The 18,892-nt window shown below is 36.3% G+C and overlaps 1 protein-coding gene across 1 annotated transcript; it reads left to right on the forward strand.

Moving 5' to 3' along the window:
• Positions 1–3,843: 3,843 nt before the first annotated feature.
• On the forward strand, positions 3,844–7,621 carry LOC21387348 (LRR receptor kinase SERK2). Its single transcript, XM_010088883.2, has 10 exons — positions 3,844–4,290; positions 4,378–4,475; positions 4,567–4,822; positions 4,915–5,517; positions 5,627–5,875; positions 6,102–6,265; positions 6,387–6,466; positions 6,589–6,736; positions 6,845–6,994; positions 7,302–7,621. The coding sequence occupies exons 1-10, from the start codon at positions 4,128–4,130 to the stop codon at positions 7,545–7,547; spliced, it is 2,157 nt and encodes a 718-aa protein (XP_010087185.1). The 5' UTR covers positions 3,844–4,127; the 3' UTR covers positions 7,548–7,621.
• Positions 7,622–18,892: the final 11,271 nt, after the last annotated feature.

Raw genomic sequence — 18,892 nt, forward strand, 5'->3', positions numbered from 1 at the left:
TTTCTCTATCAATTAACACTTTTCTAGTCACCAAAAAAAAAAAAAGTAATATGAAGAAATGGAACTTGTTATAATATTTATTTTTTTGAAAGATTATAATATTAATAACATTTCAAAATATATATATAACAATAATTCTAGATATTTAAAATTTTTGGTGTTAAGACTTTTACAACAATAGTATTAAATAATAGTCCGTTTAATTTGCAGATTCGAGTTGAGATGTGATTATATGTAAACTTTTTACTGTAGTAAAAAAGTTAAATGTGACTATTTCTAATAGTTTTTTTTTACTGTAATAAAACTTGAATTCTAAACTCAAATTGGTGAAAGGAATGAGATTTAAATTTATTGTTATATCTTTTTCTTTCATATATTATAAAACAATGTTATAGGGTACTAATAATATTTAGCATTACCCACTAATAAAAGGTGCCGAATCCACAAATGAGACTCATTTTTTTATTAATGATGGTGCTTAATACTGATAGTGTCTCAAAACATGTACGGTTTTTTACTATACCAAAATAAGTATATATATATACACACACATGAGAATATTTTGGTGATGTATGAAAAAATATTTTATTAGCAAATTAATTTCTATCCATTACACTAAAAGAATATAAAAAAAAATAATAATAATAAAGTTTAATCAAAATCTAGGAGTTTAGCATATTTCTCCGTACGTACTTGTATATAATAAGGATTTTATAGTATCAAATTTATATCAATTATGTCAGCTTGATTTTAACAGTTAAATAAATTAACTCCACCAAGATATAAAACAAGGAACCCTACCTGAACATTTTCGTATATTTTATGTAACAGGCGTATCTATTATAAATCTAGCTTCAAATATTTATGGCCTCTTGACCCCAGCCCCGCTTGATATTTTGTGGCAAGGCCGGGCCAAAGTATCAATTGATGATTATTATATAAATAAAAAGGACGCTCATTTTTTAAATATATTAGAATCCGTTTGGTTTATGGATTAGAATCACGAGATTATAATAATTTTTGATTTACGTGTGTTTTTTATGAGAGAAAATACTATAGAGAACTATGAACCATGATTCGAATTAAAAAACGAATCATCCAACCAAACGGGCTCTTATTATTTTTTTGGTGGGTACATATATTATTTTTTGCTTCGTGGGGGTTTTTTTTTTTTCCCTAAATATCTCTTTGCATGTATATGGGAATGATGAAGCCGCTTTTATTAAATGTAGAATAATAAAGAAGGGAAAAGCTCTAAAATTAGTTGTATTATGTGATCGTTAACTTTATTTATTTATTTATTTTTTAATCCCCCCTATCCTGTTTGAAGGACTAGCCACCATCAGTTTCTAGCAATAGTATGGTGGCATTGATAATGATCTATCAAAAGGCATTAACGGAAAAGTAAAGTTTATTAGATTCTGTTTAAAGAGTATTATTTTTGCTATAAGGGGTTTTTTTATTTTTTTTATTTTTTATTTTTTAAATGTGTCCGTGTGTGGTGTTATGGCGACAATGATGGTAAAGAATAAAAGAGAGAAAAAATCGTTAATATTTCTTTCATATTAGAGTTGCAAGTTTTGGCTTTTTTTTTTTTTTTTTTTTTTTTTTTTTCAAAAAAAAATTTTTTTTTTTTTTTTTTTTTTTTTTTTTTTTTTTTTTTTGCAACAAGAATTATTTTATTTTATTTTATTTTCTAAGGAGCTAAGGAAGACCGTCATATCAAATAATAAATAAGACATGATTCATGAATCTTGTTTGCATTACAATAATTATTTCAGAAACTAACTCTGGGCATATGAAGAAAAAGAAAAATAATAAAATATAGATGACGCGGGAAGCGAACCAAAACGGAAGTGGACATCTCACTAGTGACCACCAAACATTAACTCAAAACCTTCTAACAGAATATTAACAAAAATATGTATCTATATATTAACGAAAAAGATAATACAAAATAAAATAAAATTATGTTACATACACAGACTGTAGCGTGTCCTAAACCATATATTATAATTCGCATCACCATATTATAACATTGACATTATAATGCTCTATTAGTTTTGTGAGTTAATTTAATCAAACTCATTTGTAGACTTAAAAAAATGTACAATTGTGCACTCAACTTTATTGGGTTTTCCTTTTCTTTAGTGGTCAAATTTTGCTTTTTTGTTTTTGTTTTTGTTTTTGGTGGTCCATGTCCGTGTGCACTCTTTATCGAAAAAGTATGAAAGCGGCCACAATTAACTTTCATGATATTACAAGTTAATTAATACAAATTAACTAATGAGTTTCCAACGCCTATAAGTCTAACAAACTAATTATGCTTATCAAAAAACAACCAAAAGTGGATAAGAAGAGACTTGGTCACCTTGTTATTCAACTGCCGTGAAAGAAGATCCATATGTCATGTCAATGCTTACATTTACAAGACTGGAGAGTTTAAACTTTAACCTAACAAAGGGAGAAAGAGAAAAATATGTCAATACTTGAGATAAATTAAAATTAATAGGTCAATAATTTATATAAGTTAATAAATAGACTAAATTACTATTTTCGTCTATAATTTATCTGATTATGAACCATAACTTGACAAGTTATTGTCCATAACTTGTCTGGCTGTGAACCATAACTTGATAAATTTATCCATAACTTATCTAATTATTAACCATAACTTAACAAGTTATGACCTATTAATTTTTATAACTAAAAATTAGCCTATATACTTTTCATATTGGCTAATTTTATACTATTTCCCCCTAACAAATTGTAAGAGTGTTAATTGGTTTATCTGGTACAAGCATGTTTATCGGTCTTAATTGGAAAAATTTTTGGTCTTTGGCCTTCTTTGGTAAGAGATACATATGAAAGAAAAGATAAGGGTGGAAATTAGGGAGCTACTAATTTTTGTATTAAGAAAGGTCCTAGACAACCCAACTTTAGTGAGTCAATTTATTATACTTTTATTTTTGCTAACTTAATAATTTTGCCATGCTTTTAATGGGTAAACCTATTGTATTTTCCTGGTAATTATGCAGGAGAAATTTTTTTTAATAAAGTATTAAAAAATACATATTTATATGACACAATTTTTAATCGCGAGTTCTTCATTAAATTCTTTTTAAAGTATAATATTTTATTTAGTTTGTCACGACATTTAAAAACTATATATAGTATTTTAAACTATATATTTGTGATAGGGTATTTTTTTCACATCTAGCTATATAATACTAGTTAATCACAAAAAAAATTTATAAGAAAGAAATTAATTTTTTTTTTTAAAATAGACATGGATGAATGGTATGAATCATATATCCTTCTGCTTTGGCCCACCACCAACAACACAAACAACAACTTTTCCTTCTCTTGCCATCGCTAAAGAGTGAAGAACACCATGCTTATTTATGAATCATATATCTCTTTTCTTTAACCCAAAAAAAAAAAAAAATTTAATACGTCAATATATCGATAGTTTAAATTTTTTATCGTATAAATTTACATAAAAATTAAAAAATATATAAATTTAACAATTAAAAAAACTTAATTGCTAAAAAATCTCCTAAAGAAAAATATGAATCATATCCTTTTTTTTCCACACTCACCGCATAATACATTTATCAGATATTTGTATGATGTCTTGCGTCCATTGTAGGTGGGGCCATTACCAAAAATAAAGAAATAATAAAATAATAATAATAAAAAAATAAAATAACTAACACCATCAATTTCATTCACTTGCTTAGGAATTCGGTGATAGTCATCATAACTACGGTTTAAGCAGCTTAATCAGAGTGAACTTTAAAGATACTCATTTTAAAAGGTAGGACCGGCCGTAGAGTGAAACTCCCTCTGCATCCCTCTCTCTCTCTCTCTTTTCTCCCGGTCTTGGCATGCGAGCTTGAAAAGCAACCCCAAACCGACGACGGTTGAAGCGAAACAAAGAAAAAACCAGTTAAATTATATCCAACCTATATATACACACACATATATATAAAAGCGTCCTCAGATGGGCAACGATCATCGGCAACGAAACGACAGTCTCTCCGGAGGAATCTGATACCCGAAATAACCAAAAACGATTAGCCGTTGAACTGTGATAATTCGATTACATACTGAGAGAATTGAAAATGCTTCAGAATGGTTTCCACGTAGAAGAGAACTCCGGTGGCGGGGCGGTGCTGGTCGGAATAAGGCTGGACGCTCCGAGCAGAGAGCTTCTCACGTGGGCTCTTGTCAAAGTGGCTCAGCCAGGTGACTGTGTGATTGCTCTTCATGTTCTCGGTAAAAATGGTGAGTCAAAATTCTTGAATTTCTCTCTCTTTTTGGATTTTCTATTGTGTTTCGATGACAAAAAATTGACAGATTTTTGTTTCCTAGAAATCTTCGATCGCGATGGGAAGTCGTCGCTTCTTTCCCTTGTCAAAGCGTTCGACTCTGTTCTCGCCGTCTACGAGGGTTTCTGCAACTTGAAACAGGTCAATAGCAAGTCCAAAATTTTCTCGGTCGCCAAACAGAAACTTGGACTTCAATTTCTTCTCACTTTTGGAAAAAAAAAATTTATTGCAGGTGGATCTGAAGCTGAAGATTTGCAGAGGCGCATCAGCGAAGAAAATTCTAGTCCGCGAAGCGGAATCTTACTCTGCAGCTAAGCTAATAGTGGGAACTGCTCATAATCACCACAAAATCCGATCAACCACTTCCGTAGCCAAGTACTGCGCTAAAAAGCTTCCAAAGACTTGTGGGGTTCTCGCTGTGAATAACGGCAAAGTCGTCTTCAACAGAGAAGGCTCGCCGGAAAAAACTGCTGACAAACAACCACAAGGTTCGTTAAAAGAAAAAAAAAACTGTTATTTCAAAACTAAAGCTTTTTTTTTTTTTGCTCTGGGTTTTAAGTTCTTTTTTGTGTTTACGCAGGGGTAGAACAAGATCAGCAGAGCCGAATCGAAACTCTTAAAGGACTAAGCGACGCTAGTTTAAGTGTTGGAAAACAGAGCTGCGAAGTTTGTGAACCGGTGTCTTCTTCATTGTCAAACCAAGTAGAAAAGGACTCTTCTAGAAATGGCGGCGGAGAAGAAGACATGTTAATGGCTTTAGTGCCGGTACAGAAAGCGGAGCCAGCGCCGAGTCCGTCAATCTCCGTTTTGATCAAAGAATTACCTGAGGTGAGACCCGGTTGGCCGCTGCTCCGCCGTGCAGCAGCAGAGCGGAAGTCGCCCGAGAGGACTCTGGTGAGAAAGATCTCTGTGGTGGAATGGGCAATGCAGTTGCCGAGTAGGCCAATTTCATGCGCCTCAGATGCTGATCGCGCACAATTCAGCTCTGAAAATGAAGAATCCTCAAATCTAGACAGCGAAAGTGGCGCAATTGTGGCGGTCGGAGCAGCTGCAGCAGCGGAGGAGGAGACCGAGTCGAAGAGCCTGCCGAGAGAATTGGAGGGTCTACATGAGAAGTACTCGTCAGCTTGTAGGCTCTTCAATTACAAAGAACTCTCGCAAGCAACGTCAAGTTTTTGGCCAGGTTTGTATTAGTTTTTATCTCTACAAATCTTCTCTCTCTCTCTCTCTTTTTTTCCAAAGGAAATATAGTTTGAATTGTGTAAAGAGTTTTTTGCTGTGGGAATTTTCAGAGAATTTGATAGGAAGAGGAGGTAGCAGCGAAGTGTACAGAGGCTCCCTTCCTGACGGCAAAGAACTGGCTGTGAAAATCCTAAAGCCATCTGATGATGTGATCAAAGAATTTGTTCTAGAAATCGAAATCATTACTACTTTACATCACAAGAACATTATTTCGCTTTTGGGATTCTGTTTTGAGGACAACAATCTTCTCTTGGTTTATGATTTCTTATCCAGAGGAAGCCTTGAAGAGAATCTTCATGGTATCTTGCTACAATAGCAATATAAGAGTTCGTTTAGTTTTTTATTCGAGTTTTTAATTTAAGTTGATATATGATTTTATATGAGAGCTTTTTATTATAGTAAAAAAGTTAGATGTAACTGCTTCTGAAAGTCTTTTACTATAACAAAACTCGAATTCTAAACTTGAATTGGTGAAATGAACGAGGCCTAATTTTGTTTCTGGTTCTTTTACTTGTACTAATATAGGAAAGAAGAAGGATTCGCTTGCATTCGGTTGGATTGAGAGATATAAAGTGGCTTTGGGTGTGGCTGAGGCCGTGGATTATCTGCACGGTGGCAATTCTCAACCTGTGATTCACAGGGATGTTAAGTCTTCAAATATACTTTTGTCTGGTGATTTTGAGCCTCAGGTGAATTCATTTTTACTTTTCAGTTTCTCATGTTCGCAGTATAAATTTCCTTTGAATTTGTTTTATATTAATCTTTTTTCTGCTTGGATTTATTTTTTTATTTATTTTTTTGTTTTTTCAGCTCTCTGATTTTGGACTCGCTAAGTGGGCATCAACCACCACATCACACATAACCTGCACGGATGTTGCAGGCACTTTTGGGTATGTCGTGTAACTTTTGCGATATATTCTGAAAAATTTTGACTTCCAACTTTGTGTTGTTTCCTGAACAAAAGGAAAAATTAGCACAAACTGCATTAAAATGCTGCTTTCTTGGGCTGCAGTTACCTGGCTCCTGAATACTTCATGTATGGCAAAGTGAACAACAAGATTGATGTATATGCTTTTGGGGTTGTACTCCTGGAGCTTCTTTCGGGAAGAAAGCCTATAAGCAGCGACTATCCGAAAGGCCAGGAGAGTCTAGTCATGTGGGTATGTGCTCTTATTCTCCTCGGCTTTTAATCTTTTCCAAAATGAAACCCTTTCGGTGTCGTTTGTTTCCCAACTGAAATCAAAATTGTGGGAAAATTTTTGTCCCAGGCTAAGCCAATTCTAAATGAAGGAAAAGTGTCCAAGTTGTTAGATCCTTCCTTGGGTGGTAGTTATGACCAGGACCGGATTGAAAGAATGGTTTTAGCAGCTACTCTTTGCATCAGACGCGCCCCACGAGCTAGGCCTCAAATGAGCCTTGTAAGTCAAGCTTTCTTATTGCCCATAACCACTTATTAAGTTTTTTCTATGGGTCTAGGCTGCATAGTGGCACTGGCACAGGCTAGCAGATTAGTTATTATACCGGATGTGCACCGCAACTTTAAAAAGTCAAAACGTCGCTAAAAGAATTGTAAACGGAACTTAATAAAGATCTGATGGTTTAGGACACTACTCTAGAACTATGAAGTGTCGTTTTTTTCGTTGTGTTCTGTTGTGAATAAGTACATATGAGAAACTAAAAAGTATCTTTTAATGAACTTGTTATGTGATCATGATTTGATCACAGGTTGTGAAACTTCTTCAAGGTGATCCTGAGGTGATTAAGTGGGCAAGGCTACAAATGAATTCCGTGAAGGAGGCCGACATTGTTGACGATGAAGCAGGTTGCCCGCGATCTAATCTGCAGTCGCATCTTAACCTGGCGCTGCTTGATGTGGAGGATGACTCACTCTCAATGAGCAGCATTGAGCAAAGTGTGTCATTAGAGGACTACTTGCAAGGCCGCTGGAGCCGCTCATCAAGCTTTGACTAACTGCGATATTACTAGCAAACAAGATTCAAGTAAAGAACTTGTTGTTTTCTTTGTGTGTGATTCTTTTGTATAGTATTATTATTAGCCTCAAAAAGAATGAAAAAAAAAAATAGAGAGAGAAAAACAAAATACAAAAGAACAAAAGAAAAAGGGCTTTGGATGAGAGGTTGTTTGCGGGTGTTCCCTCCTCCTTCCCTTGCTAGGTCACAAAACCAAGTCCTTATTTGTGGTGTCGTTTTCCCTTTTGTTTCTTGGTATTGGTTTATATATATATTCCCTTGATCCCAACTTGATCAAGAGTGAATAGTACTATTTGGAATGCTAAAAGACGGAATGAGATGTAATTTTGGAAGAGTTTTCTCATAAAATATGAACCAACTAATTATATATATATATATATATATATCTAATCATAAAGGAAGAAGTCTTTATCGTGGCTCCCAACTTGTACCATCATTATGGGCTTCTTTTTCACCTAAAAAACAATTGTTCCCCAAGATTCTTCGTCTTCTTCGCCGCTGCCAATCAATATTCCCTTTTGAATCTCACATGGTGCTATGTTCTAAGCGCTAAGTGATGAATAGTTTTGTCCCACTTTTTAAGTCATCAGGGTCGCCCAATACAGTATAACCACTTACTCTCCTAAGAATATTTCCAAGTCAACCATGAATTCAAGTCCACTAATTCATCCACCACCAAAATCTGCACCGACACCTATTTAGGGGTGAATGAGAGAAATACCATTTTTGGGGGGTCAACATTTGAATATAACAATTGTACAAAAATATTCCATCTTAAGTTACACAAAAATGGTACGGATCAATAACTAGACTTAAGTCCTACTTAACCTAATTTACAGCTCCAGCTTAGACATAAAATTAATTTTTTAATTTAAGTTAAAGAAAAAAATTTTATGGTCAAGATGGGCGACTTCTGCTTAACCTAATGATACTTGTCATGTTTTCAATTAACTCAATCGCCATAGTGGACAACATTTTTTTTTTTTTTTTTTTTTGCTGAATAAAAACTTTATTGAAAAACAGGAAGATCAAACAAGATCTTCAGAAAGCATGGTCACCATAGAGGGGGGTACCTCCCCTAGTGAAACTGGACCAGAGAAGCTAGAAACTCTGGCCCAAGGACACAAGGCATCAGTTGACACATTACATAGTCTAGGAATGAAACAGAAAGATAAAGTGTAGAAAGATAAAGTGTGCGTTTGTAATTCGTCATAAAATGATTTTATTTTTTGTATTAAAATGAAAATGAAAACGTTTTCAATCTCAGACAGAAATTATTTTTAAAAATACGTTTGGTAGTTTTATCAAGAGATTATTTTCAGATTAAAAAAATCCATTAATGTCTCTCTCTACTCGAGAGAGGAAAAAACATAAACAAAAAATGTTTTTCATTTCTCTTCCATTTTACACTAAAATAAAAAATAATTTTCATTTTTGTTTTTTATTTTTAATTGTGTCAAACGTCGTTTCTCTCCCGTCTTCATTTTTTCTTTCTCAAAAAACGTGAAAAATAAAAACAACTCCAAACACAACCAAAGAAACCAACGACCTGGACAAATTTAGGGCTTGTTTAGTGCACTGATTCGAGTTTTTAATTCGAGTTTAGATATGACTTTATGCGGGAGCTTACTGTAGCAAAAAAGTTAGATGTGACTGTTTCTGAGCCTCTTACTGCAGTAAAATTTAAATTCTAAACTCGAATCGGTGAAATGAACGAGGCCTTAAGATATTTTTAAACAAACCATACACCAACTAGTGGGGGGGGGGCGCTTGTCAATCGCCACTTTGCAGTCACTTTGAATGATAACCTCGGACCAACCCTTCTCAACAGCTAACTGGACATCCTCCAAGATTCCCTTAAGCTTTGCTTCCAGCACGAAGTTAACGTGACAATGCTCAACCCAAATATCCAAGACTTCTCCTTGGAAATTTCTCGCCAAAGCTGCAAGGCCTTCTTTATTATCCATGACAGAAGCATCAACTATGGCTATGGAACCTCTAGGGGGAGGTGACCACTTAGCGATTATACCATCCAAAGAAACAACTAAAAGGAGAGTAGCATTTCCACTAAGCATATTAGAATGATTGATAAGACATTGAAAGGCCTATGCAAATAGCTTATGAAGTTAAAGGATCATCACAGAGCTTTCACATCTACCCCCCGAGTAGAGAGAGTCGTTCCTCCATTGCCAAATGCATTCTAGAGTGCAACCCACAAACAACAAAAAGTCTTCGATAAGAGAAGCCAAGACATGAAGTCACGAATATCAGAGCTTTGAATGTTATCAACTCTAAGGGACCACCTGCTTAAGAGCCAGATGCTCCTTGCTATGGCACATTCTTTAAAGAGATGAAGAGCGTTCTCCTCCTCGGCTCCGGACATCAAGCAATACAAGTCAACCACAGAAAACAATCTACCCAATCGAATTCTCCAAATCATCAATTTATGTCGTTCCTGGCACTGCCCATTTCAGACAATTCGCCAAAGCTCCAGTTGCGGGCCAAAACGCGTTCCTTGGTCCACCCAATACGCACCCTTGATAGAGAATTGTCCCGAAGCACTACCCTTCCACATTAATTTATCCACTTAAGGGTATGAGAGGGGCTTGATCTTTAGAATAGTGTATGTCATGGTAGGATCAAAAACTGAATTAATAAGAGGTTTGTTCTAGATTCTAGTTCCTGGGTAGAACAACTCTCCCACTTTATTGTTGAAATTCAACACACAGCTTATTAGATCGAAGGTAGCTCTAGGCGAACCGAAACGCGAAGAAGGAATCCAATGAGCACCCCCCAAACACGCAGCGACATACCATTAGCCACCGCGACACATGCTCTTGTCCGAATCACATCCCTAGCGCTCAAAATTCCCTTACAGACATAGGAATCTCCATTCTTAACCGAGCGAGACCAGAAACCTTCATTCTTGCAGTACTTATGCTTCAAGAGTATTAGAATCCCACATTGGCTGGAGATATTGACATGATCTACTTAACAAGCCGGTTTGCTAGGTTGAGTTAGGCCTAATATCTTTTGATTTCTGTAAAATGGTATCAAAGCAGGCCCACATTTACAATGTTGGGTCCTTCAATATTGACTTATTCGCAGCGGTTTGGCATGGTCCACGCTGTGCATGAGAGGGCGTATTAGAATCCCACATTGGCTGGAGATATTGGTGGCATGATCAACTTAATAAGGTGAGGGCAATCCTGCCCTAACAAGCCGGTTTGCTAGGTTGAGTTAGGCCTAATATCCTTTGATTTCTATTGATACCATGCTAGTTTATCAATTCATCCTAAAAGCTCAAGCTGTTAGGAGGTGGGCCAACAATAGTTTAATAGTTTAACACTCCCCCTCACGTGTGGGCTGGACAATGGGCAATCGTGTGGGTAAATTAATTGGAAAGCCCAACATGTGAATATTTAAGCCTGAAATATATTAAAGACCCAGCACATGATGACAATTTAAATGAGGATAAAAAAGTGCAATTACGGGGGTTTGAACTCATGACCTCCCGTTCTGATACCATGTTAGTTTACCAATCCATCCAAAAAGCTTAAACTATTAAAAGGTGGGCCAACAATAATTTAATACTTTAACAAAGAGGGACACCCACGGAGATTGCTCACTTACCCCAACCTTCCAAGCCAATTTGGCTACAAGCACGGAGTTGAAATCTTGGAACCTTCGGAATCCCAATCCACCATTTCCTTTCGGCTTACAAAGCTGATGAGCGTCACGACTTGGACCAGCAAGAAGTGGAGCACGTGGAGGACTTGGTAGCCCAAGTGTTGTCAACGGTTCAACAATTTTACAATAGAGCCGAATTGTATAATGGGGAAGAATTGTTGGGCCAAGAGGCAACACAAGTCTTTGTGTTATTCAAAATTGAAGAAGATCAGACCCAAGAAATGGGCCCTTGACGTGTGGAATGCATGGAAGGCAAGGGTGAGACCCCCCTGACGTGTGGAATGCATGGAAGGCAAGGGTGGGATACGTGGCTGGAGTTTTTGATTACTTTTCCTTTTTGAATTATGATTTACTTCCCTGTTTTGTAATAAGTTATAAGTTTCCGTTTTACTTAGGTTAAGTTTCCCCTTTTTTTTTAAGATTGTTTCCTATTTCTGAGATTGTTTCCTGATTGTAAGTCCTATGTAAAAGAACCTTTATGCTACAATGAAAGGTAGACCTAATTTACGTAATTTTGGAGTGCTATAGTTTTTTTTTGGACGAGTTTTTGTTCCTTTCTCTTAGTTGATGCGTCATTGAGAGTTTGGGTTTGATTCCTTTGATAGTCCTTCAAACTTCACGTTTGGAGTCTGCTTCCGCTAGCCTGAAAAGGGTATTCGTAGGAGATGATGTTAAGCTAGAAATTCTAGAATATGATGGTAAGTCTTAAGGTGATGGTTTTGTTGATTGACTGCTCACTATTGAACGTCTCTTTGACTTTGGAGACTATTCTGAAGAAAAGAAAGTTAAGCTAGTTGCCATCAAACTTAGAGGTTATGCATATTTATGGTAGGAAAACCTCAAAAGAGAGCGAGAACGAGAAGGAAAAATAAGGATTTGTACTTGGGATAAGATGAAGAAAGAGTTGCGTAAACAGTTTTTACAAGAAACGTACGAAGAAGAATATTACTTGAAGTTTCATGACTTTAAGCAAGGAACCCTGTCGGTGGATGACTATACCAGGGAGTTTGAGTATCTTCGACTCAAAAGTGACACTAGAGAAAAGACTTCTCGCTTGATTGCTCGCTATTTATTAGGTTTGAACAAATCTATCTCCAATGTTATTAGATTACAACCACATTGGAGCTTTGGAGACATGGTTAAGTTGGCTAAAACTGTGGAGGAGCAGCAAAGGGAGGCAAAACTGAGAGTGCCTAATACTACTTACAAGAGACCAAGTTTCTCTAACCAGGGGAGTGGTAGTTCGAGTTCTTCATCAAATAAAACTTCAGTACCACCAGCTAAGACTGAAGAAAAGGGTAGCAAATCTGTGGAGGTCACCAAGAAAAGGTGCTACAAGTGTCAAGGGTTTGGCCATCTTTAAGCTGATTGTCCCAACCGAAAGGTGTTTACCGTTTTTGAAAATCCAACCGATGATGAAGGTGAAGGTGACGCCAATAATGACCTAGAAGAAATTGAGCAGTATGGGGATGATGGAGAGCTTCTTGTCGTTCAAAGGAATTTACATTCAAACATCAATGAAGAAGAATCATGGTTAAGGCATTCTCTTTTTCATACCAGATGTACTTCTCATGGAAAAGCTTGTGTTGTAATTATTGATCTCGGAAGTTGCACTAATGCTATCTCGGAGGAAATAATGACTAAGTTAGCATTGCAAACTGAACCTCTACGCCGATCTTATAGCATCATATGGCTGAATCATGGGGAGAACATAGAGGTTAGTAAATGGTGCCTTGTATCTTTTTCTATTGGCAAGAATTATCAAGATAAGCTTTGGTGTAATGTTATGCCTATGGATGCATGTCACTTATTGCTTGGGAGACCATGGGAGTATGATAGGAGGTCGGTACATGATGGCTTCAAGAACACATATGCCTTTAAGAAGGATGGAAGGAAGATCAAGTTGCTGCCTATGCGACCTGAAGAGATTCACAAACCAATCCATGTGACCAAAGGAGCCTTAATCACATGGAATCAAATAGAAGAACACTTGTAAGATGGTGATGACGTGTATTTGGTGGTATCTAAGGATAATAAGGAAGAGAAGTATGTCTTAGACCCGAGAATGAAAAAGATATTGGCTGATTATCATGATGTTGTTGCTTAAGAGATTCTAAGTTCTCTTCCCTTACTGCGAAGTGCGAACCATACAACATCGTATTGACCTAATTCCAGGAGCTTCTCTACCCAACAAGGCCGCCTATAAGATGAATCATTCTTAGCATGAGGAGCTACAAAGACAAGTTACTGAGTTGCTAGATCATGGGCTGATTCGAGAAAGTTTGAGTCCATGTGCCGTGCCCGCATTACTAGTTCTTAAGAAGGATGGATCATGGAGGATGTGTGTTGACAGTCGTGCCATCAACAAGATTACTATCAAGTATAGGTTTCCCATTCCTAGACTTGATGACTTGTTTGATCAACTACATGGAGCAAGGGTCTTTTCGAAGATCGACTTGAAGAGTGGCTACCACCAGATCCGAATGAGGGAAGGAGATGAATGGAAGACGGTGGTTAAGACCGGAAAGGGGCTATATGAATTGTTGGTTATGCCTTTTGGCTTGTCGAATGCTCCTAGCACTTTCATGAGACTTATAATGCAGATATTTCAGCCATACTTGGGAAAATTTGTTGTTGTTTATTTTGACGATCTCTTGGTTTTCAGCAAAGAAGAAAGTGAACATGTGGAACAATTGAAGACAATTTTTGAAACTTTGAGGGAACAAAAGTTGTACGCTAACTGGAAGAAGTGCAAATTCTTCACGGATCATGTCACTTTTCTTGGTTACATTGTTACTAGTGAAGGGATACAAGCTGACCCGAGCAAGGTAGAAGCCATCACTAGCTGGCCGGTTCCCAAAACTATTTCAGAGGTTCATAGTTTTCTTGGTATGGTTTCTTTTTATTGGCGCTTTGTGAAGAATTTTAGTTCCCTTGTGGCCCCCATAACCAAGTGTTTAAAAGGAACCACCTTTCAATGGACGAAAGTTGCGCAAAAGAACTTTGAGCTTATCAAGTCTAAAATGACGTAAGCACCGATTATTTGCCCACCAAATTTTGAAGTTGTGTTTGAAGTGGAGTGTGATGCATTGAGAGTTGGAATTGGAGGAGTTTTGAGTCAAGAAGGCAAACTTGTTGCCTACTTCAGCGAAAAGTTAAATGATGCAAAGCTGAAGTATTCAACATATGACAAAGAATTCTATGCCATTGTTTGCGCTTGACACATTAGAGCCATTATTTGTTACCAAAGGAGTTTGTGTTGTATTCAGATCATGAAGCTTTAAAGTATTTGAATAGCCAACAAAAGCTCAACGTGAGGCATGCTAAATGGGTGAAGTTTTTGCAAACCTTTCAGTTTGTCATCAAGCACAAAGCAAGTAAGTTAAACCAAGTGGCAGATGCTCTTTATAGACGCCATAGCCTGCTGACCTCTTTACAAACCTCGGTTGTTGGTTTTGAAAACATTAAGGAACTCTATGATGTTGATCCTGACTTTAGCTCGATATGGAAAAGATGCTTGAAGGACCTCAACGGATGTTTCTTATTCGTGATGGTTATTTGTACTATGGGAAGCAATTATGTATTCCCCAGGGATCGTTACGGAATTTGATACTTATGGAGGCTCACGAAGGAGGTTTAGCTAGACATTTTGGACAAAAGAAGACTTTGAGGCTTGTCCAAGAAAATTTTTATTGGCCAAAGATAACTAGAGATGTCAATCGACTTGTGGAGCGATGTGCAATGTGTAAGAAGTCCAAGATGCAAGGGAGCAATACCGGACCTTACTCCCCTTTGCCTATTCCGACGTCACCATGGGAGGATATAAGAATGGATTTCGTGTTGGGACTTCCTAGAACCCAAAAAGGAAGATACTCAATTTTTATGGTAGTTGATCATTTTTCCAAAATGGCACACTTCATAGCTTGCAACAAGACATCAGATGCAACCAACATTGCAGATTTGTTATTTCACAATATTGTTAAGTTACATGGTATTCCTCAGACCATTCTCTCTGATCGGGATTCAAAATTTTTAAGCCACTTTTGGAGAACTTTGTGGGCTAAATTGGGAACTCTGTTAAAGAATAGTACCTCCCACCATCCTTAAACCGATGGTCAAACAGAAGTTGTCAACCGAAGCTTAGGAGCTCTACTACGTGCCTTGGTGAAGAAGAGTATGCGTGAATAGGAGTCTCTCTTGCCCATAGCTGAGTTTGCTTTCAACAAGTCTATTAACCGGACTACTGGACAAAGTCCATTTGAAGTGGTATATGGTAAAAATCCCCTTGGACCTCTTGATCTTTCTCCAATTGACACTAATCACAACTTTAGTGGTGATGCTGAAGAAATGGTTAAACAATTCAAAAAGTTACATGAACACGTGCGGCAACAAATTGAAAAGCAAACAGCAAAGTACAAAGAAAAGACAGATGCTCACCGCCGGCCATTAGAGTTTAATGTTGGAGACTTGGTGTGGATTCACTTGCGGAAGGAACGGTTTCTTAACAGGAGGTACCCGAAGTTGCAGCCAAGAGCTGATGGCCCTTTCAAGGTTCTACAACGTCTTGGTGATAATGCTTATCATTTGGAGCTGCCCGATGATTATGGCATCTCGCCGGTGTTTAATGTTGCTAATTTGTGTCCTTACTTCCCGCTTGATTCGAGGACAAATCCTTTTCAACCAGGGGAGAATGATGAGCGTCACGACTTAGACCAGCAAGAAGTGGAGCACGTGGAAGACTTGGAAGCCCAAGTGTTGTCAACGGTTCAACAATTTTACAATAGAGCCGAATTCTATAATGGGGAAGAATTGTTGGGCCAAGAGGCAACACAAGTCTTTGTGTTATTTAAAATTGAAGAAGATCAGACCCAAGAAATGGGCCCTTGACGTGTGGAATGCATGGAAGGCAAGGGTGAGACCCCCTTGACATGTGGAATGCATGGAAGGCAAGGGTGGGACACGTGGCTGAAGTTTTTGATTACTTTTCCTTTTTGAATTATGATTTACTTCCCTGTTTTGTAATCAGTTATAAGTTTCTGTTTTACTTAGGTTAAGTTTCAATTTTTTTTAAGATTGTTTCCTATTTCTGAGATTTTTTCCTGATTGTAAGTCCTATTTAAAAGGACCCTTATGCTACAATGAAAGGTAGACCTAATTTATGTAATTTTGGAGTGTTATAGTTTTTTTTTTTGGACGAGTTTTTGTTCTTTTTTCTTAGTTGATGCGTCATTGAGAGTTTGGGTTTGATTCCTTTGATAGTCCTTCAAACTTCACGTTTAGAGTCTGCTTCCGCTAGCCTGAAAAGGGTATTAGCAGGAGTGTATCCTTTGGTTAAAGTTTTCTTGTGTTTTTACGGGTGCACAACCTAGAAAGCACATCAAAAGCTCATCCCATGCCTTGAGAACCATGAAGTGACTCTTGTCTAAGTCCCATTTCCAGGCCAAAGCATCCATTTCATGGTAAACCGGTACAGGAATTCGGAAAGTAGCCATAGAGTTAGCGGGATGCCGAGAGCCACCGCATTAATAAGGGTCGTACGCCCTGCTCGGGAGAGATACTTGGCTTTTCAGCCCTCCAATATTTTCCAGAGTTTCTCTTTCAAGAAACCGAAATTCTTCGATTTGTTCCTCGAAAGGAACATGGGGTTCCCAAAGTATCGTTCATCCCCTTTCACCTTTCCAACCCCTTACGTTCGAAGAATTTCTTCTTGCACTGTAGGTGTCGTATGTCTAGAGAAAAATACACAAGATTTCTTTTTCATAGAGTGAATAACCTCTTGCACTATGACTGAGCTCTTGGCAATCCAGCGACCCGGAACAAAAAGACAGATTGAAAGGGGCTAATGATACTTGACAAATATTCCACTCGCATGCATGTGTATTATAAATGCTTATAAATAATTTAGTGTCAATTGTATTATTCAAATAAGATTAATATTGAATTTAAATTCGCATTTTCAGCTTTAGTATTATACTTCATCGGTCTACAACTCCAACACAAGCAATGATATTGACAGTTAACCAATAACAACACTAACGGGCACTAGTGGTGGCATGATGAGCAATATTACCCACTAAATAGAATGTGAGTCTTGTAATATGAAACTCATCTTTTATTTGTTGTCGTATTTAATTCCGCTAGTACTCTCAAATATTTCTCGTTAACCAAAAGAATTATGAAATGACTATTAAGAACCACTTGTTTTGAAAAGCCTTTTTCTTGGTTATCTTAGGCAGTTAATAACGGTGAACCAGAACCAGCGTGTCTAATATGCATCTGCATAATATTAATGTAGACAGCAAATACATTGAATAATTGTAGTTAAACACAATCATTACGTGATATGAATGTACCTATTTTTTTCTCCCCGGTTAGCTGTTTGTGGACCATTAGTACGTTACAATGTGGTCGTACCATGGATTTTTACAAGAAAATTTAGTTATTGTTTCGGTGTCTATTATTATTTTCTTTTTTAAAGTTGTTTAGGAATGTGCTTCTTACCGATATTAAAGATCAATTTCAGACGAAATAAATACAGTTCGCTTAAAAAGAATGTTGGATTGGATCAATATTTAAAAGTGGTATGGATGCATAACTGGTCGTGATACTGAGCGTAATCTACACTGGTTTTCGAGGGAATTCTCTAAAGGGCCTAACATGATGTGGTTATCCCCCATTGGGCTTCTTCTAGACCAGTTCAGATCACAGGTTCATTTTATCTGGACCACTTCACGAGTAAATTCTCCAATTTTTTATTTTGAAATAGTAAAAAATAAGTCAATATGATAAGTTTAAGAAAGTATATAGGTCAATTTTTAGTTATAAAAATTAATAGATCATAACTTGTTAAGTTATGGTTCATAATCAGATAAATTATAGACAAACTTGTCAAGTTATGATTCATAGCCAGACAAGTTATGAACAAAAACCATAAATTATAGACAATAACTTGTCAAGTTATGGTTCATAACCAGACAAGTTATGGACAAAAACAGTAATTTGGCCTATTTATTAACTTATGTAAACTATTAACCTATTAATTTTAATTCATCTCAAGTCTTGATCTATTTCCTTCTTTCTCCCTTCTTTCTTTTATTTTTTTTTATCTATCTGGGCTGCTAAGGATAACGATTTTTTTCCCTTTAAACAAAGAAAAAAATATTACATATAAGATAAATGTTATTCTTCAATAAACATTTTTTATTACGAACAAGTAAACCACAGTGTTAGATATACAATATAGAATATTAGTGATGCTGGTGCAATATTTCAATTTGGTTAAGTATATATTTCATTTCAATTTGGTTCATGATATACTTTTTAAAACGTATTTTTCTTCTTAAAAGAACCTATTCTATTATTTTTCTTATCATAAAAAAGACAACCTATTTTTGTAATATGCTGTTTCATTATTTTTTTTTTTGGTTGAAGTGAGTCGATTTGATTTAATAATAAATCAATTTTAAATTATTACGAAAGTATTTCCGGAATAATGAAATAACATTTTTCTTAAGGAAAAGTTGCATTTATTTATTCTTAAGGAAAAAACTTTTCCTGAACTTTTGCTGGGTTGTGTTTTTATAATCAGAAAACAGAATCAAATAATAGAAAATCAATACCTTTTTTTTAATACAA

This window comes from Morus notabilis, unplaced genomic scaffold, assembly GCF_000414095.1.
Source record: "Morus notabilis unplaced genomic scaffold, ASM41409v2 Scaffold553, whole genome shotgun sequence".
In the NCBI taxonomy this organism is placed as follows: Eukaryota; Viridiplantae; Streptophyta; class Magnoliopsida; order Rosales; family Moraceae; genus Morus; species Morus notabilis.